Source organism: Tricharina praecox (assembly GCF_024521635.1).
Source record: "Tricharina praecox strain CBS 144465 chromosome Unknown BZA05scaffold_26, whole genome shotgun sequence".
NCBI lineage: Eukaryota > Fungi > Ascomycota > Pezizomycetes > Pezizales > Pyronemataceae > Tricharina > Tricharina praecox.
The window spans coordinates 505,820-530,196 of record NW_026250428.1 but is presented as its reverse complement, the minus strand read 5'-3'; the positions used below and the strand labels follow the sequence as shown (position 1 = coordinate 530,196).

The 24,377-nt window shown below is 55.4% G+C and overlaps 7 protein-coding genes across 7 annotated transcripts; 5 read left to right on the top strand and 2 right to left on the bottom strand.

Moving 5' to 3' along the window:
• Positions 1–3,838: 3,838 nt before the first annotated feature.
• BZA05DRAFT_427014 (phosphatase 2C-like domain-containing protein) lies at positions 3,839–5,463 on the top strand (the record flags this gene model as incomplete). Its single annotated transcript, XM_051486039.1, has 5 exons — positions 3,839–3,975; positions 4,036–4,919; positions 4,972–5,099; positions 5,168–5,382; positions 5,442–5,463. 5 exons carry the CDS (start codon positions 3,839–3,841, stop codon positions 5,461–5,463), a joined length of 1,386 nt encoding a protein of 461 aa, XP_051336522.1.
• Positions 5,464–6,357: 894 nt separating this feature from the next.
• BZA05DRAFT_147403 (uncharacterized protein) lies at positions 6,358–7,332 on the bottom strand. The gene has a single exon (XM_051478968.1). It carries the CDS (start codon positions 7,060–7,062, stop codon positions 6,508–6,510), a length of 555 nt encoding a protein of 184 aa, XP_051336521.1. The 5' UTR covers positions 7,063–7,332; the 3' UTR covers positions 6,358–6,507.
• BZA05DRAFT_427013 (microtubule associated protein-domain-containing protein) lies at positions 7,272–10,086 on the top strand (the record flags this gene model as incomplete). The annotated part of the gene is made up of 5 exons (XM_051486038.1): positions 7,272–7,447; positions 7,548–7,756; positions 7,846–8,339; positions 8,401–9,176; positions 9,258–10,086. 5 exons carry the CDS (start codon positions 7,272–7,274, stop codon positions 10,084–10,086), a joined length of 2,484 nt encoding a protein of 827 aa, XP_051336520.1.
• A 352-nt stretch (positions 10,087–10,438) lies between these two features.
• On the top strand, positions 10,439–11,031 carry BZA05DRAFT_408066 (uncharacterized protein). Its single transcript, XM_051484680.1, has one exon. The coding sequence runs from the start codon at positions 10,558–10,560 to the stop codon at positions 10,840–10,842; it is 285 nt and encodes a 94-aa protein (XP_051336519.1). The 5' UTR covers positions 10,439–10,557; the 3' UTR covers positions 10,843–11,031.
• Positions 11,032–14,288: 3,257 nt separating this feature from the next.
• On the top strand, positions 14,289–17,307 carry BZA05DRAFT_421384 (uncharacterized protein; the record flags this gene model as incomplete). Its single annotated transcript, XM_051485707.1, has 8 exons — positions 14,289–14,652; positions 14,841–14,872; positions 15,206–15,234; positions 15,281–15,324; positions 15,356–15,390; positions 15,543–16,204; positions 16,463–16,499; positions 17,029–17,307. 8 exons carry the CDS (start codon positions 14,289–14,291, stop codon positions 17,305–17,307), a joined length of 1,482 nt encoding a protein of 493 aa, XP_051336518.1.
• Positions 17,308–20,539: 3,232 nt separating this feature from the next.
• On the top strand, positions 20,540–21,988 carry BZA05DRAFT_147346 (uncharacterized protein). Its single transcript, XM_051478967.1, has 2 exons — positions 20,540–21,581; positions 21,646–21,988. The coding sequence occupies exons 1-2, from the start codon at positions 20,645–20,647 to the stop codon at positions 21,927–21,929; spliced, it is 1,221 nt and encodes a 406-aa protein (XP_051336517.1). The 5' UTR covers positions 20,540–20,644; the 3' UTR covers positions 21,930–21,988.
• Positions 21,989–22,290: 302 nt separating this feature from the next.
• On the bottom strand, positions 22,291–22,777 carry BZA05DRAFT_447891 (mitochondrial genome maintenance protein Mgr2; the record flags this gene model as incomplete). The annotated part of the gene is made up of 3 exons (XM_051487202.1): positions 22,291–22,420; positions 22,503–22,650; positions 22,711–22,777. The coding sequence occupies 3 exons, from the start codon at positions 22,775–22,777 to the stop codon at positions 22,291–22,293; spliced, it is 345 nt and encodes a 114-aa protein (XP_051336516.1).
• Positions 22,778–24,377: the final 1,600 nt, after the last annotated feature.

Sequence of the window (24,377 nt, the reverse complement as noted above, 5' to 3'; positions counted from 1 at the left end):
TTCACCAGGACAGCAGCTGCTCCACCTGGCAAAGAGCGCAAATCTCCAACTTCCCTACTAGGCTTCGACGATTCCTCTGGGACCCCATGCGCGCTACATATTACCTACCGCCCCCTGAACCTTCTTTGTTCCTCTTATCATAGCCTAAAGTCATGTTCACCAGCGGTTCCGCAGGACCACCCGTTCCAGCTGGCCATTGGCGGCCCAGAATCGGGCTCATCGGATTCGCGATACCACGGTATGTAGTCGGACGCGTATGCTCTTTCCGCAGCAGATACCTACATAAGTATGCTGCGTGGGGTTTCCTAGGGACGCTCTTGATCTCGGGGCGACGAAAACGACGTGATTGGGGCGCATTCCGATGGCTCTCGCCTTCCCTTCCCGAGGCGAGCAGTGGTGAAACCACATTGGCCCGGACTTTCCCCACCTGCAACATGACGACAAATCTTCTGCAGCGCTGCCACACCATCTTTCTGAGCCTCAACTGCATATAGATACATCTGTACATATGCCTGCCAGGCTCCAGCGGAGTTTGCCTCGAGTGCGGGTCTCACCCCCGGTGTGAGGCTTATTTTGTAGGAACTCCATGATGGTGGAGTAATAGTGTGCTTATGTTCCAGCTTATGCGCAGACCATCCCAGCCAGTCGGTGTATGACATCCTGTTCCTTTGACCCATCGACAAAGACCTGTTGAGCTGTTGACCCCATTGACTCTCGCGTATTCTAATACTGTGCGGGGAGAGCAGAGTTCCGGCACACGTAAAGCTTATATCTCGGTCGGAAGTTTAGAGAGAGACTTTCGCGACGAACCGTCGGCGTTTCCGAACGAGAAGCTTTGATGATGCTAAAGACAAAGATGATCTCCCGGCCCCATAGAGGTTAGCACCAAGGAGCCAAGCCGTGTTACGTGATAGTCACTCGATGACATACGGCAGCGAGTTCGAACATTTACTAACACGCATACGGTCCTCGGAGGCATTACCTTCACAGGTGAAGCAATAACCGCCAACTACCATTGGATGTGACTACCTACTCTACACTCGCAGGATCACCATTCAACCGGGCACTGGAGGATCCATCGACTCGGTGCAAGATAGGCTATTACGCAGATACGATCGGCATCGTCGGCACAAATCTCGGCCAGCAATCTCTTGAGGATCTGCGGCGGCCCGTGGTTCAGCTTCATTAGCAGCTCCGGCCGGTTATGTTGGCTGATATGAGCGGAGCTGGCGAGCTTGGTTTCGAGTTTGGGTTTCTGCCCGGTGCAGACTTGATGGGCGAGGTTATGTACGTGAATGGTCCTGCGGCCGGAGTGGGGGATGGAGTTTGGGGTCAGTCGCTTGGGGGGAGTGGATTTTGGGTCGTTGGTCATTGGGCGACTGCGTCACTGCGTTCATGAGTCGTCAATGGTTTCGATTGACTGGTCAATTTGGGGGTTGACTTTTTCAATTCTATTGCTTGTCGTTCGAAGAGAGTCTGTTACCGGTATTTAGAGGTTAACTTCGTTTCTAATTCGACATGGCTTCTGGTGAGATTGTGAAATGTGCGAGGGAGGCGCAGCCATCAGTGAGGAGAGGAGACCAACTTTCAGGCGCAAGCCACACGGTATCGATCACCAGACCGTAGGTGCCGTATTCCTGCTGGAAACTTCGGTCGACAGAACTCGGTTCCTACATATGAATGAACGAAGCAGCTCCCACAACCCACGAGAAGGAAGGCGGTGCCCGTGCCCGTGCCCGTGCCCGTGTCCACTGCCCACGGCCGGCTCCAGCGGCTCGCTTCCCGCCCGTTGCATCACTAATTTCGTTTGCGAGGCTGACCGATAACTGCCTAAGAAACGCGCAGGCAGCAAAGTTGGTGAATTCGCCAGGCCAGGGTTGTGGAACCTCGTTAGTTCGAACTTCGTCGGATCTGTTCGACAAGGAAGGCGCTGGACGGTGGACCTGGTGGAGAGATGGAGAGAGGAGCGACCAGCCAGCCAACCAAACTCCGCCGTCGGTGCCGTTCATCTTACCCTACATACAGATACTCCAGATGACTGCCCCTTTTTGAGAGCAGGCGGGGCGTTTTTCTACTCTACATAAATACGCACGCGACCAGTCTCCCACGGCTGTTGGGCGGGTCGGGTCCGAAGGAGAAGAGAAGCAACGGCTGTGACCGGCGGACGGGCGGGCTGCCTGGTGGCGCGAAGAGTGAAGAAAATTTTGAAAAGCGGCGATCCTGGGCCCGAAACACGAGCCAGGATCGACCGTCGACGCCGAAACCGCGCCGCGCCCGGCCGGGACAGGGCATCGTGGTCGTGGTCGCCGTCCTATGTACATATGTGCACGGGGCGGGGGAGGTTCGTCGGGTAGGGCGAGTTTTGAGCAGTATGTACTCGCAGACCAGCACTGGTCCTCGTGACCCCTTAATCTCGTCCGTATCACTGTCGCTGCTTCGCGCATTTCCTGGAGGTGGTGATGTTCCGCGCCCAGCAATTACTCCCCACCTGCGCAGAAACCGGCTTGCCGATCACTCGCAGCCACAAACATACCGGTACCGGTATCATGTATGCGCGTTGTCCAACCTCCGTTCACGATTCGTTAACGGAGTGTGGCTATTAATGGCCTCGAGAGTCGAGACTTTTGAATTCTTAACTTTGAACCTTGAACTCTGAAGCCTGCCACCGTGCAGACGCCGGAATCCAGATGCCCTACCTTTGTACGCAAAGCGCGGTGCCACCACGCGCCGACTGCGCCCATGGCCCAAGCCATTCCTTTCCGACCAGAACAAGAACGATAACACAGATGTGACTTTGGCTTTGGCTTTGGCTCTGGGGAATTCTCGATTTAGTCGAGCGTGGGATTCGGAGGGGGGACTGGACTGCGCGAAGGCTTGGCCTGGCCGCTTCCATGGTAGGGCGTGGGAGGGTTCTGAAGCTTCTGAAGCTTGAAATTGTTTTGTGACTTGTCTCGCTATTCGCAGCCGGCCTGATCGCTGCTGCCAACCCGGCCCGAAGCCGGGAGATTGCGGGGACGGCTAGATCGCGTAGTTATGTACAACCCTCGGGCCGACGGGCTGCTGGCAATATCGGTGAGGCACTGAGGCTCAACCGTTGTCGCCGGTGCAAAATATCTGTATTCCGTAGCTTTGGAGGGTTTGTGGCGTTTTCACAACCAGCAGTTGTAGTGGTTCTGGCGAGTCTTTGCGCTGCGACTGACTACGAACGACCAAAGTACTGCAGAGCTACTACAGGATTGCCCGTGTAGATTCGAGACGTGCCAGGCTTAATCGTCAGCGAACCACTACTCCGCGTGGCGGGCTCGAGTGAGGGGCACGTCTCGGAGGCGCGCCAGCCACATTGTATCAAGTCCCGCAAAGCCTATTGAAGAATGACGTTCGGAAACCATCATTCCTGCTCGAGTCTATCCGGCCGGCGAGGCCCTTTAAATAATGGGTTAAGTAGTATGTCGTGTCTGGGGTGTGACAGAGCTCTGCCACCACCACCACCACCACCACCACCACCACCACGGAGCGAACCTCGCCCCAGCAGCCGCCGCCCCAACACACCAAAACGCTCCACACAACCCTCCTTCCATCCCATCATCGACTTCCATCGACCCCCCGACCCCGCAACTCCATCTGCCATCCCGTCCACCAAAACCCGACTGTACAAGTTACTTCTTATCCTCCGACACCCTCGATCACCGACACCTCGCAGCAATCCCTGATTTAGGCAATCAATCCGTAACCTCACCCACCCTCGTCCTGCTCCCCCCTCGCCACCAACCTCCCCACGACCTACGACAAGCTGGCAGGGTGTAGACGTCCCAGTGCCGGCGTGATCGCCAGGATCAGAATGTTTGGTAGCGGCGGCAACATCAACGACGCCAGTAACAGCAACGACGCCAGCTCGCCCGGCTCCCCGCCCGACAGTAAGGAGGGCGGCGAGTCCTCTGTCGGCTCCCCCTCCTCTTCTTCGTCGCATCGTCGCTCGTCGACTCCCGCTCCCGCGCCCGCCCAGCCCCCTACAATCGACACGGCCGTTGTCGGCAGCGAAAAGGACAAGAAGGAGGAGAAGCCGTCCCACCACAAGAAGAAGACGTCGAAGGCACGCGATCTGATCACTTCGGCGAAGAACTCCATCGGCGGCGCCATCAACAGCATCGCGGCTGAGGACAAGAAGAAATCCTTCCGCGTGCTCCCGAGCACCGACCAAGATGTGCAGCTGGTATCCCCCGGCTACCTGAACAATGCCGCGGGCGACTCGAGACCCGGGCCCAGAACCACGTTTCGCGTCGGCGTCACGGAAGACAAGAACAAAAAGTGCCGCAGGACTATGGAGGACACGCATTCGTTCCTGTACAACTTCCTCGCGAGCAGTCCGGACGGCGATAGCCCGGCCGAGGAGGACTCGGATAACGGGTACTTCGCCATCTTTGACGGACACGCGGGCACCTACGCTGCTGAGTGGTGCGGACGCCGGCTGCATCATGTGCTCGAGGAGATGATCCGCAAACATCCGAATACGCCCATTCCGGAGCTGCTCGATATGACGTTTACAAACTGCGACGGCCAGCTCGAGAAGTTGCCGGTAAAGAATAGTGGTTGCACAGCGGTGTGTGCAGTGCTGCGCTGGGAGGATAGAGCCGCCCCTGGCTTGCATCTGCCCACCGCCGCCGTGGAACCCCGCGAGAAGAATAGCACTACCGCCGCCGTAAGCGACGAGAACGCAAAACCGAACTCATCCCCGACGCCTCCCGCGACGCGTACCGAGAGACAGCGTGTCCTCTATACCGCCAACGTCGGAGACGCAAGAATCGTGTTGTGTCGCGGTGGAAAGGCTTTGAGGTTGAGTTATGACCATAAGGGTAGTGACGAGAATGAGGGAAAGAGAGTCGCCAATGCGGGTGGTTTGATCTTGAACAACCGTGTCAATGGTGGGCTACTATTTCATGCTCTGTGGTGAGCGCAATGCTGACGCCGATACAGGTGTTTTGGCTGTCACTCGTGCTCTCGGAGATAGCTACATGAAGGAGTTGGTGACTGGGCATCCATACACGACCGAGAGCGTCGTCCAGCACGATCTCGACGAGTTCATCATCCTAGCATGCGACGGTGTAGGACTCTCCCAGCCTCATTTTCTCTTCATTCCAGAAGGCTACTGACGTATACGCGCGCCGATTAGCTATGGGACGTCTGCACCGACCAGGAAGCCGTCGACCTCGTCCGCTACGTCAAAGACCCGCAGGAGGCCAGCAAGATTCTCGTCAACCACGCGTTGAGTCGCATGTCGTCCGACAACCTGAGCTGTATGATTGTGCGGTTAGATCCGAGCGGGAAGTTTGAGGGCGTCGACTCGTCGCCCATTGGTTCTCCAGAGCCGAAAGCGGATGCGGGCGAGTCGAAGAGGGATAGCGTTAGCAGGAAGTCGGAACAGATTCCCTCTCCTTCGCCTAAAGGGACTGGCGAGAAGGTCGCTAAAGGATAGTACCAACGGAGTGGCAATGGCGGGGGCGGTGGTGGCAGTAGTAGTGGTGGTGGTGGCGGTGGTGGTGGTTGGAGTGGGGCTGAAGTTCGCCGCAGGCTGGGCTTCTAAGCTTTGAATATTCTTTTTTCGTGTGCTTTCCAAGACTATAAGTAAACCTGTATCGCCGGACTCTGAGGTCGACTGGATGAGAACGAGATCGGTTTCTTGGTCGGCTTTCCTTTCCCTGTGCATTGCGGCAACGAGTTTTTTCCTCCACGCTTCATCATCTCGTTCATTATCATGGTTTTCACATGCATTGGACATTTCGCGTTTCTTTCTATCTGCAGGTTTTCGTATCGTATCGTATCGTATGCCATGCACTCGTTTGGTTCGTTTGGTTCGTTTGTTTCCCCGCATGGACATATTTGGCTGTTAAGCGGTTTTTGCTACACATGGCATGCACTCTTTTTTGATTTCCACGGTTGACTACGGCTGGTTCGGTCTGATCATTGATGGCCTGCCTGACTGTTGACATGACTCAACCCGGACCCGGGAATAGAAGTCTCTCGTTCTGTCTCAGGCTCGGTCTCGTGCCGGGAGCTGATTCCTGTGCTTGTACTTGTGCTTACTTGTGGTGGTGCTGGTGTGCTTGTTCCCTGTGCCCGCGCATGCGTCTTTGGAAGATGCCTCTGCAGACAACCTCTCAGAGGCGGCGGGCATTCTTTAAGCTGTGCATTAGCTTGAGCGGATGATCTCATTCAGCATATCCATCCCCAGAACTGCGGACATCGCCAATCTGCTTGCATCGCAAAAAGCAAGTCGAAACTGCCCGCCTTCTCCAGCTCGGGCTAGCCAGCGATAGCAAGGCTTCTTCCCCTCCATCCATCCCATCATCCTTCCATCCATTCATCGGACCTCCCCTCCTCCGTCCATCGCACCCCGCACGAACTACTCCACCGATCCATCCCATCCTTCCCCCTCGTCCTTGACGGTTGGTTGACCTTCCGTATTTTCTTTGTCCTTCCTGCACGCCTGGGAACGAGCCCTTTGGCAGCCGGCTATTGTGTTTCACATCTCGGTAGCCACCCCTCCCTCCCTCTCTCGCACCCCGCCGACGCTGGCCCTCTTTGAATTTTGGATCCCTCTTCCCAGCCATCGGACACATCCTCCGCAATCAACCGCCACCATCCCGTCAGACAGGTTGCTAGGGCAACGGGCGTGTCGGCTGTGCCCATAGTAAACACACGCACTTGCACACTTGCACACCCTCCCCCAACGTTCGCAGTTCGCTCGCTCGCTCCATACTTAAAACTAGTCTCACTCGCCGCTTGTTCCTCCTCTCGCTCGGTCCACCTTCCTTCCCTTTCTTTCCTCCCACTTCCCACAAAGCTGGTCTCTTCTCGATCCCCATCCCCGCGAAGAAGCCCTGCTATATTCCTCCCTACTTCTTCTTCTTTTCTTACGTTCGTTTTGTAGCCTTGGAAACCCGCACCATCAGATAACTGGAATCTGCTTCGCGCTTCCACTCGAGAACAACCCCCCCACACACCCATACACGCACCGCAGAACACAACACCAGCCAGCCCCAGCCGCAGCACGCACAACAACAACATTCACGAATCACGCACGACCGTAACGAAAGCGCACACGCCACCCCGTCCACGTCTACGTCCACGCCACACTTACGCGCCCACATCCACAACCGCTTCCACTTCCACCACCACATCGACATCCGCCACCAGCAAGCGAAACGAGAAACGAGCAAACGAGCAAACGAGCAAACGAGCAAACGAAGCGCAACGCGTACTTTACAACCTTCCACATGGCGGTGGAAACACATCAGCGCCAGCTGTCGGACGAGATCGGAAATGTCATCGATACGCTGCACGGCCTGTTTGACGAGATAGGACTCGCGCGCTATGAGCGCGAGCAAAGAGAGAACTCCGTCTATGCCGCCATCAGCGCTGCGCTGGACGAGCAGTTGAGGGTTGTTTCGCAGTAGGTTCCCCTCTTTCTTTGACGAGCGTCGCGAGGAGCGCCGGTGGGAGCGCGGGCCGGTGGGCTGGTGGGAGTGTGGCTGATTGTGAGGGCCGTAAAGGGAGAAGGAGAAAACGCTGCAGGAGTGTCAGCAAATCCTGGCGCAGACTAGACAGATGGAGCGGAGTTTGGCCGATGAGGATGAGTACGATGAGGACGACGACGAGGACAATCAGATCACCCTCCCCCTGCTCAAATGTCTGCAGGGACTGAAGGAGCGGCACAAGGCGGTCAAGAGGAGACATGCCGACAGATATGATTCGGTTAAGAGTATGTTGCCATGTGTTGCATTGCGTTGTGTTGTGTTGTGCATCCCGCGCGCAGTACCAATCGGCGACTGACTGACGTGACTACTGCAGAGCTCGTACATGCGCTTGACACATACGCTTCCCGGCTGGAATCCTCCGTAGTTCAGATCGAGCTTCCTCCAATCACCAACGACTCGGCGTCAATCGCCGATTTCGATCTATCGCACACCTATTACGAGCGCCTGGAGCACGAGTTCAATCGCGTTTACGAAGAGTTTACGCGCCGCGTGTCGACCGTCGAGTCATTCGCTAAGGACATCATCAACCTCTATGCCGAGCTGGGAATCCCCTCCGCACAGACCGATAGAACGATCGTCGAGTACGGGACCGCTGCGCCGGAGAGGCTGGGTCTGACGAGGGACGACATCGAGAGACTGAAGTCGAAGAAGGAGAAGCTTGTCGGTGAGAGGGAGCGCAGGCGCGCGAGGACGGATGACCTGAAGAGGGAGATTAATGAGCTCTGGGGGAAGCTGGGTGTGCCCGAGAACGACATGAAGTTGTACCTCGCGCAGCACCGGGGACTCGATCCGAGAACGATACAAGAGGCGAGAATCTACCCGTTCCTGACTGTCGTGATCGCGCGCTGACGGGTGACGTGATTTTTAGTTGGAGGATGAACACCACCGATTACTCGAACTGAAGAAGGCACATATGCACGTTTTCGTCGAAGACGCACGGCACACGCTACACGAACTCTGGGAGAAACTCTACTTTTCCGAAGACGAAATGCTCAACTTCTCGCCGGCACAGACCGATGTCTACACCGATGCGCTGCTCCAGGCCCACGAGATGGAGATCCGTCGCCTCGAATTGCTCTACGAGGATCGCAAACCGATGCTCTCCCTGGTCAATAAGTACCGCGAGCTCATGGACGAGAAGGAGCAGCTTGCTCTGTTAGCTCAGGACTCGTCGCGACTCATGTCCCGTGGCCCCCGCGATCCGACCCGTTTGCTGCGCGAGGAGAAGATGCGGAAACGTATCGCCAAGGAGCTTCCGAGGATCGAGATGGAGCTCAAGAAGGCATTGGAGATCTGGGAGGAAGAGAACCGCGAACCATTCCTCGTGAAGGGTGAGAACTATCTCGAGACGCTGATACGCATGTCGCCTGTGGCCCAGTCCAGAGCTGCGACCAAGACTCCTGTCGCCAACAGGGGCCGGTCCAACACTGCCTCGTCCATGAGCAGCTACAGCAACGTATCCGGCAGTCAACAGCGAGCGAAGTCACGTCCCAACCTCAAGGAACCGGCGTCGGAGATGCGACCACCCCCGAGGTCTAAGACTCCGGGTGCGCGACCGAAGACACCCGCCGGTGGGGCGCTCGTCAATTACAGCGGGAACTCCTCTACCATAGGAAGGACCGGCGGCAAGAACTTTGCTTCGCAGTTCAGTGGCCGTACCGGTACACCGATGCTTGGAAACAACACACCGTGTTTGGGTGGCGGTATCGCTCGCCCCGTTAGTAGCAACGCCTCCGCATCGCCCACACGTGGTGGTGGTGGCCGACCACCCATCTCAAACTTCATCGCCGATCCCGAGGAGGAGGGGGAGATGTCGGGCACCATGACCATCGGCAGGAATGCTTCTGTCAGACGGAAGTTTGCTGGTATTCTGGGCGCAGCTCCCAAGATGTTACCCCTTTCCCGGTCCGAATCGCACAAACAGATGACACCGTGGCAGCGCCACAAGCTCGAGCAAGACGAGGCGACCGGTCTCTCCAAGACTTCGAATCTGTCTCGTGCCGAGTCGTGCAAACAGATGACGCCCTACCAACGCCTCAAGCTGGAGCAAGAGCAGCAAGAGCAGCAGCAGCGTGAGAAAGAAGACACGCGCTCCTCGCGCGGCAGCAGAAGCATCCGCAGCGTCTCTCCATTCAACGAATCGCCCACGTACCGCACGTACGGCGACGTGTCGGATCATGAAGAGACGAGGTCGGTGCCTCGGGGCGGTACCTACCGGCCCAACTCAAAGAATAACTACATGGGCGGGTACGACACCTCCACAATCCGTGCGAGTCAGACCTCAACAGTGGATTCTAGGCAGTTCAGCGCGAGCACCCTGAGTTCCAGCAGCAGCATCAGCACCCCCGACGGCGGCGCTGGAAGCGAAAACTGGGAGACGTTCGGCGAGGAGAGCGAATACGGCGACGATACGGAACTCGATCCGCGCGCCGCGTATTATCGCGAACGTGCCAGGGATGCCTACGAGGGTAGCGTCAAGAGTGTGTACGAAGGTAGTGTCAAGAGTGTAGGCCTCGTTAGCAACGATGGGTGGAGGAGCGAGGACGGATATTGACCCCCCTCTCCCCGTACACAGTGATGGTGATGGGTATCGGTGAAGCTGGCTCCTAGGTGTTTACGTTTCTTTCTCTGTACTTGTTGCATCTCCTTCGGTATACCACATTTTCTCCACGGTTGTTGCATGTGTTTTCTGCCTGTCTCGCTTCTTCTTGTTCTTGTTATTTACGCTGGCTGGTTCACGGCCGAGATATTTTTACCCCTCCCCCTCCCCCTCCTCCGAATCGTATGTCTGTCTGTCTGTCTTTCTTCTGTTTTTTCCCCCAGGAGGGATGATGAAGGAACGTTCTTCTCCATGGGGTTTTTTTTCTGCGGAGTGGGGAGTTTTTGGTGGGTGGGGGTGGCATGGGAGGGGAGTGGGGGCTTGGGAGGGGGCGTTTTACTTGTTTGTTTTGATTTTGAGTTTTATCGATTGTGTCGATTGTGTCGATTGTGTGTTTTTTTGGCTTTTGTTTTGGCTTTTGCTCCCATGCGTGTGTGGCAAGCGCGTTACTATTTTGCTTTATTTGTTTGTTGTTTGTTTGTTTTTCAGCATTGCGCTTTGGTTTTTTGTTGTTGTTTTGATCTGCGCACGTTCCCCAGGCGAGTGGAGTCGGGCGGGGAGTGGGGGGACATTGTACTGGTATGTAACAAGGGTGGGTCGAGGAAGGAGTTGAGGAAGGAGGGGCTCGATCAATTGTGGGTGGGTCGCTCAACTCTCAAGTGCGGATGGAACAGTGGAATTTGGAAGGGAATACGTTACCGTACGGTGTGATGGTGAATCTGAATCCAAAACACAAACGCAGTGCACACATGCAGAGTCAATGCAGGCCGGATGTACGATGGGGTGCGCGTGACTGAGGCCGGGACTGGGACGCAGCCTGCTCGCTTAGTTTTGGGTGAACTGCTGCGAGCTGAAAGACTGAAACTGGAGGACTGGAGGGCTGGAGGACAGGTCTGGGGTGACGCTGCAGCTTGCAGTCTGCGGCCTGCGGACTGTGGGGCTTTGTTTACTTTTAAGGTCTAGAGAGGCAATAGAGTAGATAGATGGACTGGGATGGGCGCTGCGGAAAATCTTGTGGAGGGTGGAGAATACGAGGGTGGAGAATAAAACGGTGGTGTGGTGTTCTACACTGACTCCCGAGCATGATATTGGAGAGGTAAGGCGCAGCGGAAATATCTAGATCGTCTCGGTCTCTGATGGGATATCTACAGTGATTTCAGCGATGACAGCTATTGCAGTAATTATAGCTACGCCAGAGCTTGCCAGAGCTACATAGCTGTTGGGCTGCCATTGGACTGCTATTGGACTGCCATTCAACATTGGGCTGCCATTGGACTGCAATTAGACTGCCACCGGCGAACAGCAAACTACCTGGGTACGTCCCCTCCCACGGTCCTACCTACTGTCGAAATCCGAGCTACTTTCGGCCCGAGGGTGGCGATACCTGCCGAGCATGAAGCCTTACGGGATGTACTATATAGAGGTATTAGGTAGATGTAACCGTGGTATAGGTATTTGTTCGATCAATTTCGCCAGCCAGTGCAGTGGTCAGTCTGGGAGGGGGGGTGCTCAGCCGTGCACAGCCATGCACGTGATATCACTCGCCTGCGAAATTCCGCACCGTGTTGAGAAGTTCCGTTCCGGAGTGCCTGAATCTACAGCTAGAGCGTGCCCAACAGGCACAAGACCTTGGGACTCTCGATGTACACACTCCACTTCCACGCCACTGTTCAGCCCGACTTTCATCGAGTGGCTCGATGTGGCTTTCCCTGCCCGCCGCCCCGGCCTGTCCCAGCGATGATGATAGAACGCACCAAAGAAATGACACTAAGAAAAGACATCTTCCCCATCCTCTCCCTACTCCGCTCCGCTTCCTACCTCTTCATCAGCGGATGCCATGAACGAGGCTGTGGGGAGGAACAGCGAGAATGGCCCCGGCTCCTCAACCTCAGCACCCTCCTCCTCCTCTCGCCTCAGCTCTGCCTCCCTTCTTCCCGATCCCTGAGCTCCCACTCGGATACCTCGCTTTCTGAATCATCCTCAGCCGCCTCTGTCATCCGTCTGCCCACATCAGTGGAAGAGAGGAAGTCAGTATGGCCTGGCTGCACCTCTCGTCTGCGAAGAGGTCCCGGATCTTGAATTGACCCTTGCTCCTCTTCGTCTGCTTCCGTACCTGCGCCCACAGTGTTTTCTGCTGGCTTTTCCATTCGGGGCAGTTTTTTGAGAAGGTGCTCCCGGAGTCCCGTGTTTGGGTCTTGTAGCGGCACCACCCGCAGCGGGCGTCTGGTCAGTTTGTCGTCCCCTGGAGGTACTGGCCGGTGAGACAGTGTCCTGTCTTCAACTGGTAGAGCCTCAAGGCCAGGTGCTTGGGGGCGATATATAGCTGGGATCGGGTCCGACCTCTGGCCAGATTTCTGCCGAACCAGTACTTCTTGTTGGTGACTCGTGCGTCGGCCCATTCTTTGCCTTCTTTCCACTTGATTTCCGTGATTCCTCGTCTTAGGTATGCGAGCGATGCCCGTGCAGTGGTGGCTGACTGGAGCCGTACCTATACATGTAGCGAGTGACCTCCACTCCGCGAGCGGTCGGGTTGCCAGTAGCTAGTGTGGCCCATTCGTCGGCCTTTTCATTCAGAGCCGCCTTTGTGTGCCGGGCATCATCTGATCTCGATGTTGATCTCCGGCTCTCTTCGGCGGAGGGAGGGTGGCAAGGTGCTTCTGTGCCTCAATGGCGTACCTCTGGCCAGGGCCAGGGGTATTGTAGGTCATCTTTCCGATGGCTGCTTGCACGTCCGTCTAGGTAGATGGTGACTCTGCTGAGTGCGTGCCGTCTAGCAGCGGCTGCCTTCGATGCGCGGGCGATGGCGGCGCATTCTGCATCATAGGCCTCCTGCTAGAACCCCATGTGAGCCTTGTATCCCTTCAAACCAGTGCCGTGGCGCCAGATAACCGCGTAGCCGGCTGCTTTGGTTTCCGTCCGATGATCCATTGGTGTATATCGATAGTCCTGGGGGTTGGGGATGCCGCCACTGGTGTTGGTAGACGGGTAGGTACTGGACTCGGTCGCTGCGGAAGATGTAGTCCCCCCAGCGACATGTCCGAGTGGAGTAGGAAGTCGGGAAAAGAGAAGGGAAGAAAGACCTGCAGGCGGAGACTCGCCCGAGGCTACCGTACTAGACGGGACGGGACGGAAGGCGTTGAGAGCGACGACGAGGGACGAGTCGGCGGGCGCGAAAAGCTTTTCCGATGTAGTGTTAATAGTTATTTCCTGGGTGCGCTCATGGATTGTCGGGAAAGGCCACGGCTGTGGTAGGGGAAGCCAGATCGGGCCGCTCGACGAAAGTCGGGTTGCACAGTAGCGGGGAAACGGGGGTTACGGATGGATATTGCCATGATCTACCGGTAGATCACGACGTCTGCGCCAAAGAGAGTCACCATGAGATCTGTGTACGGAAGGGGGACCGCCGGAGCCGGTTGCGGATTTGACCGATTAGCAGCTCCTTTTTGGGTGATTAGGAGCTCTGACCTGTCGTTCTTTTCCCCCCGGGGTGTGAATTCGATCTGTTGGGCTGCTGTGAGAACGCCGAGTGATATCTGTGAACGAGTGTGTGTTCTAAGCGTGGATCGCGGGGGATACGGTTGCTGAATACAAATTGGAAGTCTAGCCTTACAGGATGGGATTTTAACTTGTCGACGTGATCATGTTCCGGCTGCGAATGTACGGGCCGGCAGGAGCAGCTGCCGTCAGCATGCTTCTCTGCCGGCGGCTCCTGATGGCTCCGTCGCTTTGAGAAACTATATGGGAATGTGGAGAGCTAGCATAGCTACTTTCCTACGTAGCCTCCTCGGTAAAATGAGGTACCACGAGATGCTCGACCCGGCTGAGGCCGAGCTGTGCTCATTGGGCACTGCTCTACCGAGTAATAGAGGGTGCTCGACCACCGGGATACAATAGCTACAGACAGATCAGCTGCACGAGATACTAGAAACAACTCTTCGTAGAATTGGTCCAGTCGGCACGGCAATTGTATGGCCTCCTCGGATAGTCCTTCGTCGCCCATTTATTTCCCAGCTGCCTCCGACCAACGACCTCCACAGCACCGAAGATCCACACCACTGGAGCAGTAATCTGTCGAAACACACACATCCACACACTCACATATTCACATATCTACACGGAGACACTACACGCACCATCCAACAACACACTGATCAACAATGCCTTGCGGAAACCAAGCCCCCGTCCCCGCCAGCGCCATGCCGTGGATCGTGGGTGGCCACAGCCCGACCACAGCTCACTTCTATATCTCGACCGACGATTTCCGGCGGCTACCACCGGAGGAGCGCGTCCTCTTTCTACTGCACGCGCTGGACCTCCTCGAGTGGCAGCTAAACGCTTTCTACGACGACATAGCGCGCGCCAACTGGATCCGACGAGCGAGACACATCCACGATTTTTTGGATCAGCAGGATATCGCGTTTGCGCTTTTCAAGCTACCGTTTGCAAACGCGGATAGGGGGGGTGCCGAGGATCGCGAAGATGGGGATTGGGAGGATGGGGATCAAGAGGGGGAGGATCCGAGTCGAGACTGCCCGTGGAAGTGAAGGCGAAAGGCGGGAGATATGAGGTTACGTCCTGGATTGGGTTGCAGTGGTGGTTCTTCTGCGTCACTGTAACTCATGGGAGCTTGGGGGAGCTGTTTGGGGTTTTTTCTGATGGTGGACTTCTGATTGCTTTCTTTTGATGCTTAATGCTGTTTCGTGTTGTAGGCTGTTGTGCTTTGTTGTTGATAATTGATCCGGTGTGTCTTAATTCACCAAGCATATCGATGATTATAATGCTATGTAGAGGAAACCATCTGGCATCAGCTTCAATCACGGTCGTTCGCCGCTGGTCCTGGTCGTCACCGCTCCCAATAGTATCCAAAGCCGTAGTCGTTCGAATGTGGGAGTCTTTGGTCGTGTACAGAATCCTTTCAGAAGATTTTACCACATATTACTCGCCATCCCCTCTCACGTGACCCATTCAATACCTAGACCGTGTCCGAGAACCTATACTTAACCTCCGTGCGCCTTTGAGCCTCGCGTACTATGCTAGTTTATCGAACCCTTGATTTACTTCTCCCGCACATAAGGGCTACCGAGTGCACACGTGTATCGAGTTGTACGTATTGGTCGTAATTGCCCGAGCTTACCCTCTGGGCTTTCAGGGAAATCGTCCAATCTGAAGATCGGAGGCTAGAGCTGGAGGACTGTATCGCTTTACTATCCTAGATGTCTACCAGTTCAAAAGCCTGAAGCGGCATCGGTCTTCAAAAGTGTGAGATCAATCACCTTGTTGGTTGTGTCGAACCGACTCTCTCGATATTAGAACGTGGTGTTTCTCGCCTTAGATTTCCGTGTCACACTAGCTTGGCTCGCGAGGCTGGATTATAATAATACAGTTGTTTGTAGCCGCTATTTGCCCTACAGGTGAGTCTGCAAGAGCCCATTCACACTGAGGATGTGGCTGGCGCCGTAGGAAAACACCCGGCCTCAACTACCTCCTCCTTCTCCTCTTTCACCCACCAACTCAACCATCCTTCCTCCATCCACTTCACCAACCACTTCCCTTCCGATATCAACTTCACCAACCAATTCCCTCTCGATTCGAATCGTCGCATCAACATCCATCCAACTACAATCTACAAGATGACCTCCATGAACCCACTTCTCTCTTCCGGCCGCACCTCCTGCGAACCCGAGTTTACCTCGCCCAGTCCGGATCACACCAACAACACCGCCGCCGCCGAGTACATTCGCTCAACCGCAGACATCAAGAACCTCTACGCCGTCATCGTCCGCAACACTATCGTCGCTGCCGCCGCCTACCGCGCCCGCGCCATCCTCAACGCCTATTCACCAGCCACGCCCAAGCGCGCTCACGCCGAACCGGTCTCCGACGCCGCCATCACCGCCCGGTACTATTCCGCCGTCACCAGCGTCAACAACGCCAACGCCATCGTCGCCGCCAACGACGCTATTGCGGCCGCCTACTATGTCCCCGCCCCACCCGGCTTCGTTAATAAGCGCATCCCCCCCGGCTTCAGCCTCGAGCCTAGCGGAATCATGAAGCTCAAGCTGGCGTACAATAGGTGGCGCCTGGGCCTAGATCCTCTTCCACCTTCGAGCCTCGTGCATAGCTCTTAGTAGATTAGGAGGGACCTCTGTTTGGTTTTCTTGGACTTTAATTGATAATTTTTAAAATAATTTTGCGATTTTTATTGTCGAGTGATATTTGTGGTTCGAGATGCTCGTTCGCTAGTGGAGCGATTGTTGGTTAGAGGGAAGGGTGCTGTAAGCAGAAAGCTTCGAACGTTAGTTCCTATTACTACTACGTTTTGCGGAAACAGATGTCTGCTGGTCTTGGGTTTCATATTGTCGTTCTGTGTAGGGTTGAATATGGCGAGTATGCATTCGAGATGGGCTTGATTTTTGGGGGAGGGGAGGACGAACAGATGTCTCTTCTACTTCACTTCTTTCTCGGGAATAATAGAGTAATTAGTATGGTTGGGTGCTCCGTGAAGAGAGATCAGAGCGCTTGAGATCTGCCCGTGCTTCGATGCGGCATGAGTATCACTCGGTCACCTTTGCGTCCATCCGTAGTGTGATGGTTTGTGTTCAGCACAGGTGTTTCGGCAGCTTTATGGCTGGCATGGTCTCGGAGTCCGGAGACCATAGGAACAAGCTACCGGTTATATCCACCCGGAAAAAGACGTTTTGTAAAAGATAGGATCGAGTGAGAGAGGCTAACTTACATCCTACGATTCGAGTGATATCATCTACGCTCATAAAGAAGCTAGGTCATTGAAAGCAAACCAGCTCTCGAAATCGCCGGCTCGACCCTTCAAAACCACCATAAATCTTCACCCTCCCTTCCTCTCTTCCTTCTCCTTCATCCTTCAACATCCCTTCACAGAACAACATCCTCTCGCACAAAAACAACAATAAGCAACACTCACACTTCGATCACCTCAACAATACAACAAACATCCTGTCGGACGAAAAGACCGCCACCGCCATCCTGGCCGCCAACCGCGCCGCGGCCGCCATCTACCACGTCCGCGCTCTGCCCGGCTTCGTTAATAAGCCCATCCCGCCGGGCATCAGCTACGACAAGGAGGCCATGGAGTACGTCCTGGCCTACAACAGGTGGCAACTGGGTCTGGACCCACTGCCACCTGTTGTGGCCAAGTAGTGGCGTTTTGGTTGGTTTTTTTTTGGCTTGTTACATTAATAAAACGGGGTGTGTTTTTTCTTTTGCTCTGTGGCCTTTTAGTGTTTGATGAGAGGTGTGAAATATGTGTATAATAGCTCCGAGACGTGAATCAGTCCCTAAATGCGAGAAGTATGTACTGGTGGACAGCAGATCGACCCCTTCAGCTGCATCCACGGTGCCTCCGAGGGAGTCTGGGAGGCTTTCCAGTAAACGATACAAAGCGATGCGCTGATTCGGTAGATTAACAGTTTACCGTAGAGTATTGGAGCCGTATTGGCCACAGGCCGAGACAGCTCGTCGTCGTCTGCCTGGAAAGTCGGAGAAAGTAGGTGGGCTTCATGAAACTTGACTCGTTGGCTGATCACAACGACCCTTCGTCTCCCCCCCCAGTCCTTTACTTTCATCCTCACTCATCAGTTTCCCCGTCCTTAGTATATCTAGGTCTGAAAATGGTGCGTGCATCCCCAGGCTCGTTGCGATGAACAGTACCAGCATCGTCGATATATTGGCTATGGTGCACTGAGTCGAGATCGGCGCGATTCTTCGGTCCGTCAACTCTCGTTGTAGCATTGAGGTTCCTAGAGTTGTGGGCTTACGGCGCCCTTTGGCTTGCGTAAGGATATGGGTGAAGGTATTCTCACTGTGCCTGGTGATCACTTTAGCTTATGCAGAGACTTACTAGTGCAGTGGCAGGCCTCGACTCGTCCTATTCTTTCCTACTGTCTTCCGCAGCGTCCTCTGCTGCGCCTTCCACCAAGGGCGGTTCCTAAAAAAGGTGCTCGACAGTTGGAACCGGACTATGAGCAGTCATCAATGGGGCATTGAAGTAGTCAATCAACCTACATGATCAGGGTCATTGAGGGGATGACTCTGGTCACTCAACAGGATTGACCGAGTCAATCTGCGAACTGTTAATGAGTGATACTACCTGATCGGTGCACATCACTAGGTACGAGGTGGCCAGATTGACCCCTGGAGGATGGCTACGAAATCAAGAAAGGGCTAGGAGTACGTTTATAAGCATAGAGAAAATTTGACGAAGTCCAAGTGACGGTCAATGGTTATCCTCCGGGATTGACATACTAAAAGCCCTACTATAGGATCGTTTGCATACCCGGAGTGGCAAGCTGAAGCACCTGAGCTGTTCCGTCGATAGTCGTTTCTTGCTCCCAACAGTTCTCCCGGGTAGGCAAATGACCCACCAACCAATACCAAAATTCCAAGAACCAACCTCGACGGCTGGTGGGCTGATCTGCACATAGTCTACACAGACATTCACTTGTCGGAAACTCCTACTCAGTCCCGGAGGTCGACTACATAGACATTCACTTGTCGGAAACTCCTACTCAGTCCCGGAGGTCGATTTCACTCTCTACATGCGTATTTCTTTTCACTTTAAAGACTCTGTCTCTTGTTTTGAAATAGAGTAAGAAATACTTCACAGCCATCTCGCTACAGAAATGCACTTGCGGCTGTTATGATGGCTGTTCTCGCTGCAACGTTCCCACAGTCACGTGCGTGGCGAGTAGCCCTAGAATGATACAAGACTTTACCCTCAGCTTAGAATGTGTGCCCTACCCTCAGCCTAAAGTTTGATGGTGTTTTGGCACAAGCTCCACCGCACACACCCGACTTACAAAACGCTCCGAGAAAGCTACCTCTTTTCCTCCTCTTCTTCCCACAACACTTCACTTTCACATCCATATCCACATTTCTATCCACATTTCTATCCACATTTCCATCTACATTTCCATCCAGACTTCCATTTCAACCCTCGGCGGCATACTATCCCTACATCCGGCTCGAACAAGTACGTCACTTCACCTTCGACAAATTTGGGAGGCAGCCAGCTCCCAGCGACAGCAAGATCTTCGTCTTTCACAATGTCGGGGGGCTGGCTGGTACGATGAGGCACCTCGAGATGCCTGACCAACGACCTCCACAGCACCGAAGATCCTCACCACTGGAGCACCAATCCGTCGACACACGGATCCACGATGCCTTGCGGAAGCCACCTCGCCCCCCGCCAGTGGGGGCCGGCAACCCAACCACCGCCTTCTACTACATATTGACCGACTATTTGCGGCGCCTACCGCAGGAGGAGCGCTGCCTCTTCATACTGCACTCGCTGGACCTCCTCGACTCGCAGATAGACGTTTTCTACGACGATATAGCGCGCGCCAACTGGATCCGACGAGCGAGACATTCAAGATTTTTTCGATCAGCAGGATCTCGCGATGTGGCTTTGCAAGCAACCGTTCACAGACGGAGATATGGGGGTGCGGAGGATGGGGACCGAACGGAGGAATGGAAGTGGAAGGCAGGAGTGGGGGTCTGATTATTTGCACGATATAATCGTGTGACACTCCGTTGTCGTATCGCCTTCGGTGGCCATGTTTCTCGAGATGTCATCCATTTGTGGATCATATCTTTGGTAACTCTCTGCTATTTCATTATTACTACAAATTTCTATTACATATAAATCATGAAGTATGACGTGAATCAATTCTTTCGATGAGTCCAGCATTGTTTGTTTGTTTGTGAATCCGCCTTGTGGGCAGACTGTGGTAAGCATATAGAGATATCCGAAATGATGCGGACTCTATGTAGGCGGAGGGGTTTGCGGCATGACCACGGCACCGGCAAAGACATGATTCCCGCATCGCCGCACCGCCGCACTGGATTGCAAACAGACGGCGCAAAGTAGAATACATGGCGATGCGGCGATAGTTATGTAAGGATAGCGGCGGCGGCGGCGACCACAAGGGCCTGTACCGTAGAGTATACGGCGTCGCCACCACCAGTGCCCCCCACGGCAGAAAAAACGAGTGATCCGTTACATGACCCGTCGCTGCGCAGCGGGTCTTGTCTCCTCCCCTCCCGCTCCCCTCCTCTCCCCCCGTGTATTTGGAAGCTGAGTCAAGTCTTTGATGCAGGCTGCGGGGTTTGTATTTGCTCTATAATAGTTACTTCACATGTTCTAAGCCCTGCGCGGCGTGTCTCACTCCAGCCCCACTCCATAGTGGCGTTCCGGGTTCCGCCGTTCGACGTCCGTACCCCGTACCCCTACCCCGCCATCTCCCGAGTCCCACCGCACTTTGCTGACAGTTGGTGCTCTCTCGCCAGCGAAGACCCGCGCGCACGTGACAGCGACTTGGGCCAGCCAGCGATTGTACCGTAATCCCGCGTATCCCGTAATCGTCGCCCCTGCATCTTATCGATCAGATCTACGATCCGCCATCTCACCCACCCAACAAAAAGTTGCTTGCCACTTAGCACTTGCAATGGTCCCACCTACCTGTCTAAAGAACCAACAATGTCGTCGCTCGCCGCCTCTCTCCGTGTCGCGACTGCGAGTCGTACCTTGCGTCCAGCAGCACGCTGTCTAGCCACCGCGAGCACCACGCCGAACCCCACCGCCACGGGCACAACCCCCGCCGCGGCGCCCGAGGGCATCACTAAACGCCGCGCCACGACCTTCACCGACCGGCTGAATACAGGCCCATCCTTCGACGACTTCGTATCCGGCGAGCCCGTCGCGCAGGACCCACGGATCCGCACCGTGATCAACAGCAAGGGCAAGGAGCTCGTCCGGCTGCCATCATGGCTCAAGACCTCCATCCCCGTAGGCGGGAACTTCAAAAAGATCAAGGACGACCTGCGGGGGCTGGGGCTGCACACAGTGTGCGAGGAGGCGCGTTGCCCGAACATTGGCGAGTGCTGGGGCGGCGGCGATAAGGCGGCCGCGACCGCTACCATCATGCTCATGGGCGATACGTGCACCCGCGGCTGCCGCTTCTGCAGCGTCAAGACGAGTCGTCGCCCGCCGCCGCTGGATGTCCACGAGCCGGAGAATACCGCCGAGGCGCTGAGTCGCTGGGGGCTCGGGTATGTGGTGCTGACCAGTGTGGATCGCGATGATCTGGCGGATGGTGGCGCGAGGCATTTTGCCGAGACGATTAGGAAGATCAAGCAGAAGGCGCCGAGTATCAAGGTCGAGGCGCTGACCGGTGACTTCATGGGCGATCTGGAGTGTGTAAGGGAGGTGGCGCTGAGCGGGCTCGACGTGTACGCGCACAATGTCGAGACGGTCGAGGAGCTCACGCCGTTTGTGCGGGATCGCCGCGCGACGTTCAGGCAGAGTCTCGCGGTGCTGAAGAAGGCAAAGGAGAGCAAGGAGGGGCTGATCACGAAGACGAGTATCATGCTGGGGCTCGGGGAGACGGATGAGCAGTTGATGGCGGCGCTGAAAGGTGGGTGCCCATCGTTCCAGACTACCTCTACGAGGTGCACGAGCTGACTGCTGACCGCTGACAGAACTGAGAGCTGTCGACGTCGACGTCGTCACCTTTGGCCAGTACATGCGGCCTACAAAACGCCACATGAAAGTTGAGGAGTACATCACACCCGAGGCGTTTGAGCGATGGCGGCTCAAAGCTCTCGAGATGGGCTTCATGTACGTGGCCAGTGGGCCGCTCGTGCGGAGTAGCTACAAGGCTGGTGAGGCATTCATCGAGAATGTGCTCAAGAAGCGGGCGAGCCAGCGGGATACCGCAATTGCCGAGGAGCAAGGCGTGCTGAGCGAGAAGCGGGTGGATTGATCGGTGGTGGTTACGGACTTCTTTTTGGAGGCGGTGGGGCGGGCTTGTGTCTAATCGTTGCCATGGTTTTCTTGTGTTGTCTTGTGCTTCCGTTTTATCCGGGATTGTTTGGGCACTTCATGCATAGAGGATGGAGGAATCCTTATACCTACAAGCTGGCGAAGAGTTTGCTTGAGTATGTAGGGTAGAGTGGTCGTAATTTACGCAGCTATCAACATGGAAAATACTACCACTGTTCCGTCGCAGACACAGCGCCAAATGCATGCGCAGAGCCATCAAATTTCTCCCGAAATCCTGTTCTTACAACGTCGCCATTCCGCCGCCGCAACACCTATACTACACCACTCTCTCTTCCGTACGCTCAATTCCTCTCCCTCTTCTCCGCGGCGGCCGCGGCCATCAGAATCGGCGCCGCCCTGGCGCTCGCCCAAGCCTGCATACTCGTTGAGGGCGCCTCGGTCCTGATGGCAGAGCCGATGGACATGAAGAACCTGCCGGACGCACATCCGTCAGTCAGCCGTGCCCTTTTTCCACCTTCCATACCCAACATCCACTCAGCCCACTGGAACACACCCGAAAGTAGCCGCAGAGCCCATCATGTACTGTCCCAGACTGCGGATCACGCCGTTGGGACCGGGGCCCTGCTTCATTATCGTGTACCCTCCGAAGATGAAGCCCATGCATAGCCCGACCGTGCCGCCCATCATGGCGCCCATTTTCACTGTGCGCGTTAGTGGGGGTGCACCATTGTCGGGGGTGGTGGGGCGGGGGTGCGGGTTACTCTTGTCGAAAGTGCTGGGCGCGTGGCCGTGGCGGCCGGCGGAGGGGACGGAGGATACTGGGGGCATCGTGGTGTGGAGTGTGGTTGTGGGATTGTCTGCTGTCTGGTATCGTCGGTGCTGCTGCTGCGGCTGCGTCAGCGGTGAGGGTGAGGGTTGGAGTGCTGGTGCTGGTGGTGCTGCTGCGGTGCTGGTGGGGTGGTGGGGTGCGAGTGGCAAGGCGTCGGTGGGGTGCGGAATTCGCGCTGAGATGGAGGCTCGGCGTCGGAAGATCCCGTGATCCCCCGCTTGGCCGGATCCGGACTGACACCGATCGCTGGCAGGGCCGAGCCACAGTGTGGCGCTTAGGTTTGGATTTGTCATGACTCATGAGTGCTAGGCGGGCGTTCCAGGCTTGGCAAACGAGCCGGCCATTGGCCAGTAGGCACTCTAATTAGCTTCACGATTGAAACTGCAGGATTTCCACCGCGACGTGCAATCCGTAGACGACGCACGGCGAGACTTCAATCCGTGAGGAGCGATGCAATAGACTTTGTTGAGTTCAATCACGATCGTGTACTTGCCTTGAAGATTTGGGTACTATTGGGATGTGAATTTTAAGCCATACCGAACGAGTGATGCAAAACAATTATCTTTCAAGCTTCAGAGCACTCGACCACAGACTCTAGAGTAACTTGTAAGCGAAAGCTTCGAAGCGCGGCGTCCGTACTAGAGTGTATAAATAGCCATTGTCACCTGCGATCCATGCAAAATTACGGCGAGCTTGTAACTGCGGTGTAAGCATTTGACGGGCAAATCCTGGGCGCGACGCAGTGCACAACCCAGCTCCGCGAGGTTTCCAATGTCGGGCTTAACGAGCTTTCACTGCTTCACCCCAGGTGGACCGTCCTTGGGAACGGGTATGTAGGTCGAGCAGCACTGAAGTTTGAACGGAAAGACGCCCTGTGATCACAAGGTTGAGGGAGAGGATGCGAGAGTCGAGACGAGACGAGCGTGGCGGAGCGGAGGAAGGGTTGGTGCCTTCGGAGCGGCAGAAGAGGATGCTGCACAAGATAAGAATTTAGCGTGGCGAAGTTTAACACCCACCGGCGAGTTGCAACAAAAGTAGAGCTGAAATATGTACTGTACTCTCCTTTCGACCGCATGGCTTTTGACTCTCGAGTACTCTATGGAGTAGCAGTCAATAACTGTCTACCAATGGAAAATCTTCTGTGGATTTCCTTCACTGGAGCTGCTCTCAATCGCCAGAGCAGATATCGGTATCACTGTCGAGGCCAAAATACGGGATCGATTCTGCATCGAGCCCACCGGAGCTGATCTACCTAGTCGCGCATTAGTTAGTCTCCACTAATTCTTCACCCACCCAGGGCGGCCGCAAAGTTCCTAGTCCCATGCGGACAGATTGGGGTGCACCCCTCCACACGAAAGGCGGCGGTGGTGGTGGGCGGTGGGAAACAAGGCCTCCAATGATCAATCCTGTCCATGGGCAGAATGAATAGTGAACGCAACAGTCAAGCGAGCAAAAGTACTATATAGTATCATATGTAGATACATACTGCCTACATAGAGCTGACCGGACGAGCTTCGTTGTGCAGAATTGATAAGTCTGACCCCCGCTTTCGGCCCCAGAAAAGGGAAGGAGAGGGGAGGGGAGGGGCGGCAGCTCTCG

Coding starts and splice junctions, on each gene's coding strand:
- BZA05DRAFT_408066 (XM_051484680.1), top strand. CDS start 10,558: ATGCGTGTGTGGCAAGCGCGTTACTATTTTGCTTTATTTGTTTGTTGT.
- BZA05DRAFT_147346 (XM_051478967.1), top strand. CDS start 20,645: ATGTCGTCGCTCGCCGCCTCTCTCCGTGTCGCGACTGCGAGTCGTACC. Junction 21,582..21,645: donor GTTGATGGCGGCGCTGAAAG/GTGGGTGCCCAT, acceptor GACCGCTGACAG/AACTGAGAGCTGTCGACGTC.
- BZA05DRAFT_147403 (XM_051478968.1), bottom strand. CDS start 7,062: ATGTTGTTGTTGTGCGTGCTGCGGCTGGGGCTGGCTGGTGTTGTGTTC.